This window comes from Globicephala melas, chromosome 15 (assembly GCF_963455315.2).
Source record: "Globicephala melas chromosome 15, mGloMel1.2, whole genome shotgun sequence".
NCBI lineage: Eukaryota > Metazoa > Chordata > Mammalia > Artiodactyla > Delphinidae > Globicephala > Globicephala melas.
The window spans coordinates 26,203,195-26,224,377 of NC_083328.1; the positions used below are offsets into that span (position 1 = coordinate 26,203,195).

The 21,183-nt window shown below is 41.1% G+C and overlaps 1 protein-coding gene across 11 annotated transcripts in view; it reads right to left on the reverse strand.

Annotated features, from left to right (window-relative positions):
- MRTFB (myocardin related transcription factor B) overlaps positions 1-21,183 on the reverse strand; it is a 283,651-nt gene that overhangs the window by 55,938 nt on the left and 206,530 nt on the right. Inside the window, exon 1 of one of the 11 annotated variants that reach the window (XM_030884005.2) lies at positions 19,787-20,166. The exons of the other annotated variants lie outside the window; for them this stretch is intronic. Within the exon in view, the coding sequence (XP_030739865.2) occupies positions 19,787-19,907 (121 nt within the window). The 5' untranslated portion in view covers positions 19,908-20,166. Of the gene's footprint in view, positions 1-19,786; positions 20,167-21,183 lie in introns of those variants that run through there. 11 annotated transcript variants of the gene reach the window in all.

Consider the following 21,183-nt stretch of genomic DNA (forward strand, 5'->3'; position numbering starts at 1 on the left):
TTCTCTGAATCAATTATGCTCTAACACAAAGATCTTTTCCCTGATAACTTATAGTTTATTGAGAATAGTATGTTCCCACTGTACTTTACTAGGAACAAAAATAACCAAGGAGATGACCTGTGGATCTGATAGCACCCAAATGCCTGCATACTCCGACATTCTTCTATGAATGCCGAAGTTAATTCTTGTCTGAAATCAAGGTGGTCATATTCGAGAGGCAGAATACCAAGAAAAGGAATACTGAGAGGAGAAAAGGGTCAGAACAATCTCTAGTTCAAAGGCTGACACTTCTGGAACACGGTGGTCCACGTCTGTTGCAGAATCTCTAGCAGTAGTATTTTTCCTTTCTCCCACAGGAGTCTTCAAAGAAAGGAGTAAAATAGAAAGGGTAATGAAAATATCATCAGCCTCTTCTTTGGTTTAAGACAAACAAAGCACCATACTAGTGAGACAAATGTGTCAAACACAATACATATTTCTAGGCGAATGGCATCTTGGAATGAGAGATACATTCGCAACAACATGGTGACAACAGCTTGTTAGTCTTGAAGCATCTCCTGACTGTACGCTGGTCAGCTGCCCTCATGCGCCTTCACAGCAGTCCTGTCAGCTGTATTATCTTTGACCAGAAATTGTATTTTCATGCTGTTGTGCGAAGGTATCTGTTGCCATGAGGGTAATACGCCAAATGAATGCATGTCACCAACCACCAGTTGTTAAAATAAAACAAAACCATTGTGTTTTCCATCCATTTTTCTTCACGACAAAACAATCAATCCTATTTATTTCATACTGCTCGAAGGTAGGAGAATAATCTTCCCGATCAATGCTCTCATTACCTATTAATTTTCCCAAGTAGCAATACCCTCACACTACAAATATTACTCAAAGCAGGTGTGGCAGGCAGCCTTCCCCAGGCATGTTCATTCATTAAGAGCCTATTCATTAGGCGTCTGTTAGTGACTGCAGGGTGCATGCATGGGAAAGAACAGCAGCAGCTGTGAATAGAAGGTCTGTTTTTAGGCAAAGACATTAGGAAGAACATGAATGGAAGAGGAGGCAAATAACCAGCCATGTTGTTAAGACTGCAGATTACCCAGCTTGATTTAGTTTTCATCTATACCAAAAGGTGGGACACATTATGTTGAATATAAGGCACTATGCCCTATCGAGAGACTTGGGTACATTGCCACTTTTGGTCAATGTTAAAACACAATTACAGTATTCGTTCACATCAAATACAACCAATCACTCGCAACCCGATGGAGGCTCTTCTGAGTACTAATGATTATAAAAAGTACCTATCAGATAGGTACAGGCCCATAATTTTGGACAATAGCAAACTTCCTTTTACTCTTTTCCACTCATCAAATGAGTGGAAAAAAAGAAAGTTAACACAATAAATGACAAGCAATACCTGTCCCTTAAAGGCAGACCACCCAGGCCAGGAAGAACAAGGCTTGAATGATGTAGACAGCTGAACTGTCCTGCAACACTAGAAAGCTAGAGCTGCCCAGACGTGGGCAGAGCTAATCCAGACCGTGAAGGGGGAAGAGACCCTGAATAGAGAGGGCCTGACTCTTAACGATCATAGGGGCGTTCACCATTGTGGGCATGTGAGCATCTAAAGATGCTTTATCAAGTTAACCTTGGAGACCATCTTCCTCCCTTTGCAGCCTCCAAACTCACGTCTGTGTGGAGGGCAGGACGGCCCAGATCATTGAATGCTACTGGGCCTGTTGCACAGCTGCAGTTCTTAAGACCAATGGATAACCCAGTAGGCTGGCTGATCCCTGGAAACCTGACATACTCTGCACACGTTCACGAGACTGCACTCCTGTAGCCACAGACAGAAGACCAGACGCTGGTCCAGCACTGCTTTCCTGTGGCAGCAGCGGGGGGTGGTGGTGTATGGCTGCCTAAGAAGCCAACCTCGGGGCAATGGCCTTGTGTCTGAAAACAGACCTGAGAGCATTCGCCCCCGGTGCCTTGCTGAATTGATAAATTGTGCTACTGGGCTGACATCATAGCTTCCAACACATTAGGAAACTGACTAAAATTCAGCAACTCCATGGCCATCTTACAAATAATTACATGCCAGAAAAGAAAACATGTAAATCTACAGAATTCTGGAAGGAAAAAAAAAAGAGTTCAAAACACTCAGTGAGTGAGCCGCTACATCCTTTCAGAAAACAAAGGACACAGTAATAATGGCGCTGAAATAGAATTCATGTTATGACTGCTCACATTTGAACATTTTCAAGGAATATCTTTATCTCTGAAACATGTAGAAATGAAAATAATCTGATACATGGACCTAAGAAGTTCTTACGTTTAAAATGGGTGGGGTTAAACCTGTTTCATTTTCTCAGAAAGGTGTGTGTGTGGGGGGGTGGTGGCACACAGGTGTTAACAGCGTATCTCATTATACAGCTAGCACTGTATTCTCTGTGCAAAAACCGTTACCACAGGCTGAGAAGTCTATAACAGCTCTGTGTTTCCCGATGACAAAATTCACAAGAGGTACACAAAGGACCTCCATTAAAAGAAGGAGATGAGGTTACAGAGCCGTTTGCTTACCCTTTGTGTCACATCTTTCTTAACTAGCCTGAGTCCAAGGTTTTTATTTTTTATTAAAAAGAAAATAAGTCTCTTTGCCTATTAAAAGAGTGATACATGTTCATTACAGAAAATAAGGAAATTTTAAAAAGGAGGAGGAAGAAACCAAAAAAGAAAATCACCAATAATATTATCAACCAGAGAGATATACAACTACTGTTACCATACTGGTGTATTCCTCTGTCTCTTAGCTAAGCATAATTTTTTTTTTTTTAAAGAAGATATTGGGGGTAGGAGTTTATTAATTAATTAATTTATTTTTGCTGTGTTGGGTCTTTGTTCATCGCGGTGCGCGGGCCTCTCACTATCGCGGCCTCTCTTGTTGCAGAGCACAGGCTCCAGACGCGCAGGCTCAGTAGTTGTGGCTCACGGGCCTAGTTGCTCTGTGGCATGTGGGATCCTCCCAGACCAGGGCTCGAACCCGTGTCCCCTGCATTAGCAGGCAGATTCTCAACAACTGCACCACCAGGGAAGCCCAGCTAAGCATAATTTTTGATTCTCTGCTTCTACATACTATGATCACACTGTACAATGATAAATGTTCTTGTTATTTCAATGGCTACATAAAATACTCTGTTGGGTGGACATGCGTAGTTTACTAAATATACCCCTATTGTTTATCACTTAGGTTGTTTCCAATTTTTACAACTACTATAACTAATGCTACGGTGGGTTTTTTGTGTATAAAGTTTATTCCTTATTTTTAGTTATTTCCTTAATTCCTAAAAGGAGGATTCCCTATGTGGTCCATATAAGGCATGGCCATAAAGTAAGGAGACAAATTTGTATGCAAACCATCATCTTTGAAATTATAGTAGACGTGTGAAAACACGGATACAGACTACTTTACATCTATTGCATTTAGAGAAAAAATTTTAATTAATTTTTGAATTTTTCCAAGATGATGTGTGTTATTATTTCTTAGGGCTAACATTCATGGTTTCTGATTACATTTCAACAAAAAGAAAAATGCATATAATTTGGAAAATTCTACTTAAGTGTTATGTCTTGTTATAAAAGACAAAAACAATATTCTGTCAACATAAATGTTTTCAACTTGCTCTTTTTTTAATACAAGAAAAGTAAAAACGTAATTTTAACCACCATTCTGAAAAATGAAAGGTAGCTCATCTAATGGCAAAGAGGAAATGTCATTCTTATTCATCATCAGAAATAGTTTAGAATTAAAAAGTATCATCTTCCCTGGTGGCGCAGTGGTTGAGAGTCTGCCTGCCGATGCAGGGGACACGGATTCGTGCCCCAGTCCGGGAAGATCCCGCATGCTGTGGAGTGGCTGGGCCCGTGAGCCATGGCCGCTGGGCCTGCGTGTCTGGAGCCTGTGCTCCACAATGGGAGAGGCCACAACAGTGAGAGGCCCGCGTACCACACACACACGCACACATGCAAAAAGTGTCATCTCTTAGTTCCTTTCCCCTGATTCTTAAGTGGATTAAAGTGCTTTTAGAGCAAAATTTTAGGATTAGTTTCCAATATTAAAAAAAAAACAACCTCAAAATAGAATAATGTCTTTCACATAATATTTACACCCCTTCAAAATTTTTAGCTGCTTTTTGAACCAAGATATGTCTTTTCTCTTTTGTTTCTATAAGTAGAATGTTTGAAATGTTTCCATAATATGACATAAAGTGCCTTTTTACTCTAAAGGAAAAAACCCACATTATGCAGCATTTTAATAACATATAGCAATTTGGCATGAGTTGAACAAGCCAAAACAAAGCACAGTTTTGGGCCAGGGGATTTGCAAGGGGACATCTGAGGAACGTATATAACAAAAACAAGGCAGAAATGACACTTTCTGGGAAGCAGTATGGCAGGCAGCCATGGTCTTAAGAAATTCTTTATAAATAGCTAGTTTCAGTTATGGGGTATGAAGGAGGGTGGGATGAGTGGGGACGGAGCGTGGGGGTGGGGATTAGCAGCTGCCTGCAAGTCAAAGAGAAGATCCAATGTATATTATTTAATTACAGGACACTGGACAGAATAAACTGTAGAATCATGAAGGGAGGAAAAAACACCCCGAAACCCTGAGCCAGTCAAGTAAAGGCTGGGTAAATCAGTGGCAAAAGCAAAGATGGGAAACTGAAAAATACTCTAGAATTGACTATGTATTGACTCTGAAGATAATATTAGGCAAAAAACAGACCCTGGTTTCAGTTTTTAAAAATTTGTTTAAAGATGTTTGAGTAGTTAAGAGAATGAAGTAGTTGTACTTTGGCAAAAATTTATTATGCATTGTTTAAAGAGTGCTAATTTAAGGGCCTGGTCCTATAAAAACAAGACAATTTAGAAAAGCCAACATCTTCATATTATCTTTTGAACTTAGATACAGGAGGGATTAACTGGCCCCTAAGTAATACCTTAGAACAGTTACATTTGGGGGCCCCATTCAACCCTGATTTCAGTGTTCTATCAAGCAGGTGGTTCAGCAGTAAAGTTTACAACTGCATTTGTTCAATCAGCTAGGGGCAAATGACATCTTGAAAAAATCTGTATCAAAAGAGCAAAAGACTGATGGACTGCTTTTTCTGTTCCTCAGAAGTAAATGTTTAAAAAGCTGGGCTTCCCTGGTGGCGCAGTGGTTGAGAGTCCTCCTGCCGATGCAGGGGACACGGGTTTGTGCCCCGGTCCAGGACGATCCCACATGCCGCGGAGCGGCTGGGCCCGTGAGCCATGGCCGCTGAGCCTGCGAGTCCGAAGCCTGTGCTGCACAACGGGAGAGGCCACGACAGTGAGAGGCCCGCGTAACGGAAAAAAAAAAAAAAAAAAAAAGCTGGTGGTGGTTATTATTATTGTTACTACTACTACTTTAGATAATCGGTGAAGATAACCACTTTTTTTTCCAAACATAATACCATAAGGATTAAAAATAAAACTTTTTTAGAGCAGTTTTAGGTTTACAACCAAATCAAGCGGGAGGTACAGAGATTTCCCATACACCCCCTACCATCAAACATACTGAGCCTCCCCATCATCAACAGGATTAAAAAAATTTAACTCCATAAAGTTTCCCGGGGCTTCCCTGGTGGCGCAGTGGTTGAGAGTCCGCCTGCCGATGCAGGGGACGCGGGTTCGTGCCCCGGTCCGGGAGGATCCCACATGCCGCGGAGCGGCTGGGCCCGTGAGCCATGGCCGCTGAGCCTGCGCGTCCGGAGCCTGTGCTCCGCAACGGGAGAGGCCGCGACAGCGAGAGGCCCGCGTACCGCAAAAAAATAAAAAAATAATAAAACGATTCCCATATTTTTAGTTCTTTGCTGTGAATGGGTATTTTGTAGTCACAGGGTAAGCAGTCACATCCTGAAGGCTTTCCTTCTAAGCCTGGGATTCAGAAATACACAGTGTATGTACCACTAACACCTATATTTAAAAATCCATGTTTTGGGCTTCCTTGGTGGCATAGCAGTTAAGAATCCGCCTGCCAAGGCAGGGGACACGGATTCGAGCCCTGGTGCGGGAAGATCCCACATGCCATGGAGCAACTAAGCCCGTGTACCACAACTACTGAGCCCACGTGCCACAACTACTGAAGCCCGCACGTCTAGAGCCCGTGCTCCGTAACAAGAGAAGCCACCACAGTGAGAAGCCCGCGCACCGCAACGAAGAGTAGTCCCGGCTTGGTGCAACTAAAGAAAGCCTGCTTGCAGCAACAAAGATCCAACACAGACAAAAAAAAAACAAAATAGTTTTTTAAAAAAAAATCCACATTTTATAAATTTTTTTCTATTTATTTGTTAAAATAAAAGTGACACATGCACATAAAAAAGGACATTAAAAAAAAGGTGAGGGCTTCCCTGGTGGCACAGTGGTTGAGAGTCCGCCTGCCAATGCAGGGGACACGGGTTCGTGCCCCGGTCCGGGAAGATCCCACATGCCGCGGAGCGGCTGGGCCCGTGAGCCATGGCCACTGAGCCTGCGCGTCCGGAGCCTGTGCTCCGCAACGGGAGGGACCACAGCAGTGAGGGGCCCGCGCAACGCCCAAAACAACAACAACAATAACAAAAATGTGAAAGATATTTTCTTAGATCAGTCTCCCTAGGCAAAAGAAACAAAAGCAAAAATAAACACATGGGACCTAATCAAACTTAAAAGCTTGTGCATAGCAAAGGAACGATCAACACAATGAAAACACAACCTACGGACTGGGAGAAAATATTTGCAAATGATGTGACCAACTATATCCATAATATACAAACAGCTCATAAAACTCAATATCAAAAAAAATCAAACAACCCAATCAGAAAATGGGCAGAAGACCTAAATAGACATTTCTCCAAAGAAGACATACAGATAGACAACAGGCACATGAAAAGATGTTCAACATCGCTAATTATTAGAGAAATGCAAATTAAAACCACAATGACCTCACACTGGTCAGAATGGCTATCATCAAAAAGTCTACAGGGAATTCCCTGGTGGTCCAGTAGTTAGGACTCTGTGCTTTCACTGCCCAGGGTTCAATCTTAGGGAACTAAGATTCCACAAGCTGCACGTCATGGCCAATAACAACAACAACAAGTCTACAAATAATAAATGTTGGAGAGGGTATGGAGAGAAGAGAACCCTTGTACAATGTTGGTAGGAATGTAAATTGGTACAGTTGCTATGGAAAACATTATGGAGGTTCCTTAAAAAAACTAAAAACAGAGTAACCATGTGATTCAGCAATTCCACTCCTGCATATGTATCTGGAAAAAATGAAAACACTATTCCAAAAAGATACACGCATCCCATAGCCAAGATACGGAAACAACCCAAGTGACAATCAAGACGACTGATTTAAGAAGATGTGGTATATACAGGATTAACAGATACAAACTACTATAAAAAATAGATAAGCAACAGGATTTACTGTATAGCACAGGGAACTATATTTAGTAGCTTATAATAACCTATAATGGAAAATAATCTGAAAAAATATATGACTGAATCACTTTGCTATGCATCTGAAACTAACACAACATTGCAAATCAACTATACTTCAATTAAAAAAAAAGTGAAAGTCAGTCCATCCCACCAGAGACCTCCAGTCCTCCTCCATAAAGGTAACCACTATTAAATTTCTATGGCTCTAGAGAATGTTTCATGAATATTCTGGCAATGTTAAGTATAAAATATGCAAAGGAAATACACGCGGAGGCATCATACCAGTCACACAGTTCGATAATCTGCTTAAAAAAAAAACACCCATGAAATCCAGCTCATTCTTCTTTCTGGTTATCTTAGTGGCTGTATCTAACATATGGATGTGTCAATCATATACATTTAAGTTTCTAGATTTCCTGCTATTATTGTTATTATTAACAATGCTGCAGTGATTATCTTCATTTTGTGTCATCGTGTGTGTGTGTGTGTATGTATAAACACATATATATATATACACACATATATATATACACACACACACTTAAAATACACACACACACACACACACACTGAAAATTTTGATAGGGACACTTTGCAATCCAAATGGTTGTACCAATCTATATCCCCACTTACAAGGCAAGAGAGAGGACCTTTTTGCTCATCCCTTCCCCATAATATACATCATCATACTTTAAGGTAATTTTAAATTCAGAAACAAAGATCACTTACTCTTACCTAAGGCTATCAGCAATATTATGCCAAAGTAATAGTAAAATTTGAAATAACTATTAAGCAGTAAGGGACCAATAGATATCAAAAGAATTAGTGAGAGTGATGGGGCTGGGTTTTTGACTGAATGCAGAGATATTTACAGTGGTTGTCATAAGCTCAGTTTAAGCTTTCTCTTGTAAACCACATATTTATTTATAAATTTGGTAGAATTCTTCTCATGTTCCAGGACAGAAACCTAATAAGCTTAAGACTTCTCATTCTTTTTTCTTCAATTCCAACACAGCTGAGAGATGTAATAGACAGATTTGAAAAATACTGAGAACAAAATCAACGCTATGTGCTGAGGGACTGGATGTTGTGTTTGAAGGAAAAAAGATAAAGATGATGCCTGGGCTTCTGGCTTAAGCACGTGGGTGGGCCACTGACTGAATAAAGAATACATCATGGCCATTTAGGGAGTTCGGTCTTGGACGTGTCTGAATTAGAAGCTGAGATGTCAGAGCGACAACTGGCTCTATGGGTCCAGATTTCAGAAGGTAGCTCTTGGCAGGAGGCTAAAATCTGGAAGTTGTCACTTATGTAGTACTTGAAGCTATGGGAGTTTGCCAAGGTAGAGAATATAGAAAGAGGAGGCAACAACAAGAAGCACAGGACCAAGTTCCTAGGAAATCCAACAATTAAAAGCCCATCTTTATAGGTCAGATAGGGGATGAAGGTCCAAAAAAGGAAGTGAGAGGAAGCTGCCTAAGGAGGAGGAGGAGCCTGGAGAGTGTGTATAAAAGTGTTTCTAGAAAGGGGTCACGACCAACTGGGTCCGATGCTGCTGTTGTAATACATGAAGGAGCTGCTTTTCGGAGTGATGGATGGAAACCAGGCTGGAAGAGGTTAGGGAGGGGTAAGAGTAAGAATGATAGTAATGGAAACAATGCTTTCAAGATGTTGCCCAGGGGGCTCCCCTGGTGCCGCAGTGGTTGAGAGTCCACCTGCCGATGCAGGGGACACGGGTTCGTGCCCTGGTCCGGGAAGATCCCACATGCTGTGGAGCGGCTGGGCCCCTGAGCCATGGCCGCTGAGCCTGCGCGTCCAGAGCCTGTGCTCCGCAACGGGAGAGGCCACAACAGTGAGAGGCTCGCGTAGCGCAAAAAAAAAAAAAAAAAAGATGTTGCCCAGGAAGGTAGGAGAGAGGCGAAAGCTTGAGGGGTGTGGAACTTCAGGTTGGAACATACTTGAACAGGTTTACAAGCGATGAAGAGCGAGAGAGAAAAGGGGAGGGGAGAGGAGGGAGAGAATGGGAATGAATGAATATGAATGAGAATAAAGGAGAGAATAAGAGGTAGCAGATCCCTTGAAGGGGAGGGGATTCAGAGCAAACAAGAACAACCTTGTTAAGAGACACTTCCTCTATCATGACAGGAAGGCAATGAGGATTGGATACAGCTGCAGATAGGTTTATAGATGTGGTCTGGAACGTCCAGAGAGTTCCCAGATGATGGCTTTTATTTTCTCAGAGAAGGAGGAAGAAAGGTCATCTGTTCAAAGTGAGATGAATGAAGGAAACGTCAGTTTTGAGGCTAGTGAAGGAGATTTGAAATAATCATTGCAGACTGCGAAGAACAAGTTGAAAAGAGAAACATGGTTATTTTGTCTTGACATGCTCCAACTAATAATGGCAACAGCTTGGGGGAGAGAAGTCAGTTAGGAAATGGCGAGTCACTCACTGGCTGTGAACGATATCATTTCATCAGAGAAAAAGACCACAAGATACAAAATTAGAACATTTCGCAGTTCTTTCTCAAGCTCATTATATAAAATTTTAGTTAAGAACAGTTGCAGGCCAGCAATTCCACTTCTAGGTGAACTGAAAAGAAGTTAAAACAGGTACTCAAACACACACATGTACACCCATGTTCACAGCAGCACTATTCACAACAGCCAAAAGGTGGGAACAGTCCAAATGTCATCAAGAGATGAATAAACAAATCCTGGTCCATCCATACAGTGGAATATTATTCAGCCATAAAAAGAAATCAAGTACTACGTAAGCCACAACATGGATGAACTTGAAAAACATTACGCTAAGTAAAAGACGCCAGATGGCAAAACATCATATATATGATTCCATAGATGTGAAATATCCAGAATTGGTAAATACACAGAGACAGAGCTCAGATTGGTGGCTACCTGGAACTGGGGGGAAGTCACTGCTTAATGGCTACAGGGTTTTTTCTTGGGCTGATGAAAATGTCTTGGAACTAGACAGAGGTGTACTTGCACAACACTGTGAATACATTAAATGCCCCTGAATCGTTCACTTAAAATGGTTAATTTTATGTTGTGTGAATTTTACCTCAATAGAAAAAATGGAACAGTTGGCAGAGCAACTGACTTTAAGACACTAATTACTCAAGAATCAAATTTCTTATTTCCCACCCATCGCTAGCTAGCCCCCCTCACCATCATAATTCCGTTAACCACCAACGGTTACTTCATCTTTTAAGGATTTGATAACTACAATAACAGCTATATATCATATTTCCTGTCACACCAAATTCTAGGTTTTGTTGGTTTTTGGGGGGCCTCTAATTCCCCTTCTAAATCTCATCCTTATATTCTAGCACCTTGTACAATGCTCACCATATAGAAGTTTTAATAAACATGTTTTACTTAATTTTGTACGGTACACTTACAAGTATATAACTGAGTTACTATTTTCTAAGGAAAAAGAATTCTAGCCAAGTTTAAGAATAAATCACCAAGAAGATTTTGTATGGGCAAGTGATTATCATGGGACAGAACCAACACTTGTCTTGCTTAGTTGTATGAATTTGAGGCTTCAGATATTTCTGAATTGATGTTGGTGGTAGAACAGAAGACAAAATCTAATTATATTGTTTTGAAGGGTAAAAAGACTGAAAAAGGGAACACTAAGGGCAAAGGAGTAAAGAAGAGCATGAAAAACTGGTAGACAGTAATTTATTTTCATCTCCATTTACAGTTAATGTGAAATTTAGGCTGCATTAGAGAAGCGTACAAACACTTAAGCACTCTCATAGATGATAAAAAGTAGCAACCGAAGATCACAGATTTTTGGTTGTATTTTCAGGGGTCTGATTTGCCAATTATAAAATAAGGTTCTTCTTCAAGTAATTTAAAATAATGAAATGCAAAGAGGCCAAAAATAAAATGGTGGTTTGTCCTATAAGAGCCATGCTATCTGCGCTCATTAAGCAAACTCCCGTCAACACTCCTGTCTGAAGCAAAAGCAGAGTTAACACGGTTTGCACATAAATCTAAACCTCTGATACTACCGAGCGCAAAGGGCACCCTGATCAGGAATTTTTATATTATGATTATTTTCCATTTAGGAAAAGGAGAGACGACATTAAGTTAATTAAAAAAAAACTGTGCAAATCAGTGTTTGAAAGTTAGGTCTTAGACTACCTAGGAAATACTGCCTTTCATCCAATATCAGAAAGTCTACTGCATCCTTTGACGTCCACTGGGGTGAGGGGTGTGGGGGAAGAGGCAGGTGATACAAACTGTGGAATTCTAAACCACTGTCCCTTGCTGGTAGGGAGGTCACAGTCAAGAATGCAGCATTCACCCTCTATTAGGAATTAAAGAGCAAAAATGAAGTAAAAACTAAAAATGCTAGCAGTCCAGGCTAATGCACTGTAGGTTTCCTGCATTAATCTGCACCATGAGGTCAGGAAGACAATGTTTTCAACACTCAGCCCTTGGAAATTTACAGGTACTTTGATAACTCTCTGGTTGGCTGCTGCTTCTGTTTCCATGGAAACAGGCTGCTAAAAATGGGCCATGTTTCTTTAAACTGATCATACCTTCACACAAATTCCCCTCTCCTTTTTGTCAAAAGTTGGAATGAATTAAGTATGCTTCTCATGGTATGACAACGTGATATCAAGCCAGGGGACGTGGTACAGAATGGCAGGGACAACGTTAGCCTGTGGCAGACATACAGAAAGATATTATACATACCTATGTGCATCTAAAAAAATCTCACTTGGTTAAAACGCAGTGGAAATAAATTACACAGTGGAATAAATTGAAGTATAACACAAATAATAGGCACTGCAAAAGTAAAATCATCCACTTAATTGCCTGATCACCAGCAATGTAAAGAGGTTTAAAAAAAAACTTGATTTGTTTTTTCAGACAATTAATTTTTAATCTGTAGGACCATGCTGGTTGTATACCTGAATGTCCAGATTTCTTAACCCTCCATGTTTCCAAAAGAAGATAATGTTTATTTTTCTTATTTGGGGGGTAATCAAAAAGTCTATGTTTCACTGCTACATTAGAATTTCAGTGTGCAGCCATAGGCAGAGGTGCTGACACTTTTTTTTTTTTTAATCTTTATTGGAGTATAACTGCTTTACAGTGTTGTGTTAGTTTCTGCTGTATAACAAAGTGAATCAGCTATATGTATACATATATCCCCATATCTCCTCCCTCTTGTGTCTCCCTCCCACCCTCCCTATCCCATCCCTCTAGGTGGTCACAAAGCACTGAGCTGATCTCCCTGTGCTATGCAGCTGCTTCCCACTAGCTATCAGTTTTACATTTGGTAATGTATATATGTCCATGCCACTCTCTGACTTCATCCCAGCTTCCCCTTCCCCACTGTGTCCTCAAGTCTGTTCTCTACATCTGTGTCTTTATTCCTGCCCTGCCACTAGGTTCATCAGTACCGTTTTTTTTAGATCCCATATATGTGTGTTGTGCTGACAGCTTAAAGCTCTTTCCTAATCCCTCTAAATTGGGAAAATGTACGTTGTATAAAAGATTCTGAAATGCCTTAGGGTAAATTCCTAAGGCAGCTTCTCTGAATAAAAAGACAATTAACAATGAAACAGGAAAATAGTGGAATATTATTTACCTCCAGTTTTTCCCAGAATAGTAAGCACATGCTACTCTCTTGAGGTCATTTGATCCTGGCTCAATATCCTGGTTTTTCTTCCCATTTTGTGGATTCAGGAATGGGAGACACACACACACACACACACACACACACACACACACACACACACTTGACTCTTGAACAACATGGCTTTGAACTGCACAGGTCCACTTACACGTGGACTTTTTTTTCAATAAATACAGTACCTGTATTTTCATTTTACACATCTTTAACTAAGTGGGGGAAAAGTTTGTGTTTGATTAGAGATCACGATATGTGGAATCAAAAGAATTAGGGTCTGAGTCCTGATTTTACCCAAACCGTTTTGGTTTCCTGCCCTAGGTTGAGTCATCTGTCAATTCCTTTGTTTCTGAGGCAGAGAGAACAGTACTCAGATTTTTGACTGCGCATGGCAGGGGGGTGGGAGGCTGGCGCCCTTAACTCCCACGTTGTTCAACGTTATATATGTATACCTACACACACATGTGCCAATTTGCCCACAAAAACACAAGGAGAACAGTGAACTTGGGACACAACTTGTGTGCAATCCTAATGTCAGAGCAACTGTGCATGATGACGCAGATCAAAGGATGAGCTGCAGTTGTTCAGGCCAATCGGGTGGGGATGGGGTGGGGATGGGTGGGCAGGAGAGGCGTTCTGGGAGAGAACAGCTGTGGAGAGAGAGAGAAGTAGCACAGAGGCAGGGCCTCACTTGCTGAAGGCGGCCAGAGCGTAGGCAGAGATCAGCTGGGCAGCTCTATCTCTACTTGGGTAAAGATTCCTGCTGAGATTCTATTTGAGGAAGGGGACCTGGATAAGGGTGGGGCTGTGGTGAAACAGTGCTGTTGAGAAATGAAATATTTTTGAGGTAGAACTGACAGATTCGATAACCAGATTTGGTGACAGGCTATGAGGAGAAGGTCAAGGAAGGTATCAGGGATCACTCCCATTTTGGGTTCCTGCCGTGAGCTAATGGGGGGACGGAGGTGTCACTGACGGAGAGACAGGAAGCCCTGGAGGAATGTGTTTCATGGGAAGAAGTAAGGGGCCTACTGGAGCCGTCAGGGATGTAGATGACCGTGCAGGTCTGAAGCACAAGAGAGACGCCTGGCGCTCAGTCTGTGATCCTCACTCATTTGGACTAAAGCAGATAGAGGTTTCTTCTGCTATGTCTTTTATGTGTGTGTGTATTTTAACTTCTAAATGATCATTCAGTTTCCCACTGCAGGCTGTGAGCTCCCTGAATGCCATTGCTTGTAGAGGTTTACAACCTCTAGAGTGATGCTGTGGAGAAGCACTCAAACTTCTGCCAAATAAAATGATTTCCAATGAAAAGTTAAATTACATAATTTCATCTCAAAGGCAGCATATAGCCATTTTTAAAAGACACTGAATTACATCTGGGAAAAAGAATCTTCTACTTTTTCCTTCATACCTGTATGTAATTTGAATTTATTTTAAGGACCGTATCGTACACTTCAAATTTATTTTTAAAAGACCCATTAATTTAGCGATGCCTCACTTGTACAACACTTTCAGTTATGTAGAACACTGGCAGAAAACAAAGAAAGAAGAAATTCCCAAAGAAATAAAAATAGATGCTGCAAAGTTCACGTGCTTTACTTACAGAAGAAGGCTCGGTAGCATTCTCTGTTTTAACTGCTTATTTGTCCGCTTCTCCCAGGATGACTCAATACATTTTAATTGAATCAACAACACAATCAGGATTCCACTATTACATTTTGTTTATTTGTTGCTTACTTGGAAGATTAGAAGCAGCAGGTCAGAAAAGCGAAAAGCAGCCGAACGTGGAAGATGACAAAAATCAAATAATAAACAATGATTCTAGTAATCCAGTAATGATCTAGGGATCATTCTGTGCATGGGCAAACAGTTTTATACACCTCAACAATGACTTAAGGCACCAATGCATTACATTTTGGGTTAGCCATTAATTTATAATTGAATTTTAAATTATATCTGAAGGTAACAGTTCAAACTATATTGTTTAAGAAGGCAGAGAGGGGTATAATATTCTTCAAAAACTTATTGCATAATAGTAATGTATCTTTGAGATGCAGGGCACTGGGAGTGAGGTATAAAAATCATCCAAACAATGACAGTATCTCCAAGAAATATTATGGTCTAATAGTGAAGATAGTACAGACACATACTACAGTAGCAAAAGGTGACATGCCATAAAAAGATGCAGAGCAAGTTACTGGGAGTATATGATAGAGAAGTAATTATTTTTAGCTGATAGGATCAGGTGACTTTCTTTAGGAAGTGGCACAGGGACTGGGTTTTAAGAGACTCTGGACCTGCAAAGCTGGGGTGAGCAGCTTTCCAAGAGAACGTCCAGCAGTGATGGAAATGGTTTATAATCTGCATGGTTCTATACAGAAGCCACTAACCAGGTGTGGCGTCTGAGTAACTGAAATGTGGAGAATGTGGCTGAGGAGGTAAATTTTAAAAAATTTTACTTCATTTTTAATGATTTTAAATGTAAATCTGAACAGCCATGTGAGGCTAATGGACAGTGCAGGTAGAGTATGTATGAGATAATTTGTCACTTAGAAAAGTTTTGGTGCTTTAATAAAGGTATTTATTTAGTCTATTTTCCCTAGGTTGAACTGCTCAGAATATCTCAGACAAATGTGCATTTTTTCCATACATGGATCGCCTATAGCCATGTCCCAGCGCACCCCATTAACCCACTCCGCTGTCTATGATGCAGTCTGCCACAAACTTTCACATGCTTTATCACAACTGTTACTAGCCAGTCTACGACAGAATTGGGAATGTGGTTACCCAAAGCAGTAGCTCTTCTCCCCACCAGCCACAGCTGAGCCACACAATAAAAGGAGCCCAGATCCCCGAGTCATTTCTTAGAGGACGGCTGACTAGGATAGCTGCCCAACCCACCTGGGACTATGTTTTGAGCAAGAAATGCGCTTTGATTGGTTAAAACACTGAGTTTGGGGGTTGTTTGTTAGAGCAGGTAGTTCAGTCAAAGTAATTAATACACAAGCCAGTTTTCTTTCTTTGGTGTTTCATTTTCACCATTAGAGAGCTCCGTATATCGAACATCAATTTTTCCTCTTTAAATTGATTTGCTACCATTTTGTCTTGGATAAATACGGGATATAACTAGCTGGTAGCACTGGCATTATGATTCATTATCTCAGTAACGCTTCATATTAAACCACTTATCTGAATTAAACATCTCAATTTATTTCATTTTTCCCCTCAAGTTTCATGATTATTAATTTGTAAGTTGTCAAGTCAGTGATGTGTAATATCCTTTAGTTGTTAGAACGAGAAATTAAATTTAAATCTCATCTGTGATGAGCCCTATTAAAAAATGTTCTAAACCTTTTGTGGATAAGTCAAAAGGTGAGATTCCCTACTGCTGCTTTGACAAAAGAAACCAGTCTAAGGAAAATGTTCTATTTTGAAGTTGATCAGAATTCATGACATTTGTTGCCATTTCTCACCTGAAGCAGAAAATAATTAAATTCTCCAACTATATATGTGGGTTGGTATTTATCAAAAAGTTTATATAAGCATTAACAAAACTGTGAGGAGATATGCTTTACTATCCAAAGAATTCTCTGGTATGTGGTGACAACTATTCACAGGCGGTTGACACTTGGAACATTTTTCCCTTAAACTTTCAACAGGTATTGCTAAATTTTCTTGCTAAGGTGTCACATAAACTTTGAAACCTATGATTATCTGCTTACAAAATCTGTTTTTCCCCCTAATAATAATTTCAGCTAATTAGCACTGTCAACAATAACAGGAATTCTAAAATGTCCCCAAAGAAGCAAGAACGAGAGCAACTACTTGAGAAGCAGAGGTCGACCTCCCACCCCTCGCAGCAGACACCATCACGAACGCCAGAGACCTGGCTGTGTCGCTACGGTTAGAATGGAATGGACCAAAATCTATTCTTCCCTCATTACCTGAAAACTTTTGATTCAGACACTGCCACAAATGAGTGGAACATCAAATATTATTTATGTGAAAGGTAGTATTTTAAATTAGTATCCCTTAACACGAGGCATAAACCACAGACATGACTAAATAGTCAGAAATTTGTCTTTTGACAAGACAGCATAGGATCTAATTAGACTCTGGGGCATTTTAGTGTTCGAACATTGCTGCCGTATCAATAAGCTTTCACAGATTAATAAAACTGACATATGACCCAGGACCTAGCAGCAGAAGAAGCTCAGCAGTGGCCTGTCCCAAGAGTCTGATAAGGTCACCGCTGGTGCTCATCTGCAGGCAGTGACTGTGACACACTGAATTCCAGGAGTTCAACCCTGCAAAGGAACGTAGTCATTTTCGGAGGACACCAAGGAAAAAAAGTAGCTTTCTGCAAAATTTCTCCTATTTTTTCTGTTCTAATTAAACTCAGGTCTAATCCTCTTTCGGTGTCACTACCTTTGAGGTACAGATCACCTTTGATATCTCTCTTTTTTTTTTTCCCCCTCAGCCCTATCGCTAGCAAAAAATAAGTAGACATACAGTCTGTTGAGATAGAAAGCGAAGCCTAGTTCAGTGCAACTGTGGTGAGGTAGATGAATTTTATCATCCAGTCATTTCTGTGGAGTGTTTAAAAATATGAAAGTTCTCTCCCTGTACACCTCTTTATACTGATGAATTTACATGACAGTAAGATATGTAAGTACTTCTCTACTTTGCCAATATACACAAGATTTTAAAAATTAAATTTTAAATAGAAAGGAAAAGTAACAAAGGGTTAAAAAAATTAGAAGAGGGGTGGCAAACTGGCATGAAACTGGGTATCTCATAAAGACACTATGAAGTAGGTATTGTTTATCTTCATTGTACAAAGGAGGAAATTAAGGCTCAGAGCAGTGAACTTGTCTAGGGTCACAGAGCTAGAAAATGGGATTTGATCCCAAGTATATCTCACTTCAGAGTCCATGCTCTTGCTTTGTGACATTATACTACAGCACATGTATAAATTCAAAGCATGGTCACAACTGTTAGGGAAAGAATCGATACATTACGTAATCATCTCAAGGCAGTTTTGCTGTTCCTGTTGATAATTCTCCTACCCTGTTTTTATATTTTTAATTCTTGCTCTCTACACTCCTTATCATACTGTTGTTGTAACATCTTTTTATTTCTCCAATTGCATTTTCCTCCACTTTTCCCGGTTTTTCAAGTAGCGTAAAAATTGTTAAAAATTTATGATGTTAATAGGAGCTTAACACTAGAACTTGACTTAAATGATATATAGATAATCCCCTTTTTAAGTTACTGATTTAAAAAAATTAAGTTCTCCTCAGTGAGTCTCTAGAACGTGCCCTAGAAGCTCTACCGGTGTTGATTTTACGAGAGTCTACAAGAAGACCTGCAGCGCACAAGCGGGGGCAACCCCGCTGTCTGGTTCCTGGCAGCAGCTAGTGATACTTCATTGTGTGTCCTTTGTTTCCATCTACATGTTTGTTTCAACCAGTACCCAAAAGAAGTTCAACTCCAATAAGAAAACAACTATCGTTCCTTCTTCTTATTGTTTAAATATGCAACGATCCGTCACCACATTCTCCTTTTCTAAATGTATGAAAAAGAAAAGAAGGAATATCATTTTGGAAGAAGCTCAGACTGCTGCTTGGGCAGACAACTATATTGACTGCCTGGGTCTCCAGAAGACGAGGAAGAGCCGGTGGAGAGGTGAGGGGGCAGCTGATGGTTATTGTGGGGAGTTTTCCTCCCAAAGAACACTAGAAAATCAAATTTCAAATTAAACAAGCATCGAGAGGGGTGACTTTCATATCTCAAATTCAGAAAAAACTTATTCTCTGAAGATTCTGAATTTCTTACTCCATGGTCCCTGGTCTCCAGCTGCTGTAGTAGGGCACACTGGGCACTGGTCTTGCCACACTTCAGTGTACCAGGACACAGGACAGCAGTGCCCAGAACTTTGGACATTTTTCTTAAATCAGTCAGGGAGGTACCTGCGTGGTGGCCACTAACAATCACTGACAGCATTCTTAAGCTTACTCTTTGCTTTGTTAAAAAACGACAAAACTACGCAATGTGCCTAAAAAACAAAACAAAATGATGGTGCAATGTGCATTATAACCAATTAAACCAATCATTTAAGGATACAATTAAGAAAGAGCTAGCTACCTTCCTGCTTTTAAACAATAAAAACCATAAACATGTTAATTGGAAAAAGAAATCATTTCCCTGGAACTACGTGTTCCTCAATGTAAAAGAAGCAGGGTTCTGCATAACACTGAAAAGGAAATGGCCTCTCCTAAAGTGAGGTGGGGGGAAGTAAAAAAATTAGAGGACATGAGAAAATCGACAGAACGAACCTGGCAGGATTTCACCGAAATGAGGACTGGCTTCGTAAGTCCCCTTACTCTATCAGTTACTGCCACCTCCCTGGAGTCCTATCAGTGAATGAATCTTCAGAAAGGGCTACCAAGAACAGCATTAAGCTTTCATTTCAAAGAACTTAGAGCGTGTAAGGTACGTGAGTGGAGAGAGAGCAGACACACGGCATGGGAAGCAGACACACACGCTCAGCCTGGTTGATGAGAGTATGAATTTGGCAGTTCTGCCCCTGTCCACAGACAGACTGACCTTCCTTGAGACTTTTCTGGTTGCTCCCTTCAAGGCATTCCTTTTCTTTTAGTGGCTCGAAATCGCCAGCAGCTAAAATCTCCGGGAAGCCCTGTTGCTGCTTCTTGGAGCTATCGATCATGGTGAGAGGCTTCTGGAGACAGGCAGCATCAAGCAAGAGAAAAACTCAGTCTGCCAAACAGCAGAGGCCAGCGCTCGGAATCCTCTGGTCCCGGGGTCCTGGGTGGCTCCTCACAATACCCCGATCACTGGGCAATTATGTCTTCAAGCAGCTGAAGGAGCCGTTACCCTTTAGTTGCCAGCTGGACCTGCGAATCGACTCCTGCTGCTGGAAGCCCGAAACTCTCTCCCACGTTGGGAGGCAGAGGCACGGAAGCACGATGATGCTGAAATCCCACCCCTTTTCCCAGCCAGCCCAGCTTCCCCCGCACTGGGGACTTCAATCTGCAGTTTGATGGTCCGCGTCATCTGACAAACACTGACTCAAGCAGTTAAAAATAAATCCTCTAGTTGTTAAAAGACAAGACTTTGCTGATACCTAAGAAGACAAATTGCTGCCTGTGGTCTCTCTCCGGCTCTCTATAAACACAGCCACAGGCTGTGGAAATACTTTCTATCAGCCAGCCAAGCACATCCATTACTCATTAAGTTCTCCAGCTAAACAAACGGCGGTCTAAAGCACCCGAAGGAAGAGGGTCTTATCTTAGCAGAGGCACCACACTGAATAAACATGTTACTAGCATATCTGGATAAAAACAGAAGCATGTCACCACCACACTGCTTTCGTGGTGTGCTTTTTGCCGTTGCCGGCTCTCCCAGCCACAGCCGGTTCTCTCTGTCACAGGGAATGACCGTAACTGCAGCTCTCTGCCTTCGCCAATGCAGACCCGGGCGGCAGTTTTCCTTTGTGCCACTAGTCGGCCGAGAGAGTTAACATCGCCATGATTGTGCTAAGGAAGAAAATCTCCTCCCCTGTATTAAAGGCAGACACTGAGAGCTTCTAGTTCATAACAGGTTCCACCAGCAAGCAGCCAAGTTTAATTTCACGTGAGCTATCAACGGGCACCGTTTCCCCAGGTCACCTGGCTGCCCACTAGGCACAGGGACGCTGCCTGAAGGAAATGTGCAGGTAAGGCAACTCCAGGCAAAGTGGAAATGCCTGCTTTCCTACACACCAAACATCTATCTGTCTACCGCTGTAGCCAAAAGAATCTGATTTTCACGGTTTGAAGTATGCTCCTTTGCAAAGAGGTCCCATAAAACCCATTAGAGGTTGTAAGCACAGGAGACTGAATCCTCCCTCCATGACAGATCTGCTTTTGCTTTGTTCACTTTTTAAATAATCAACATCTAACAGAGTGCCTGGAATATTAGGGAGTTCTCAACAAATACTTGTT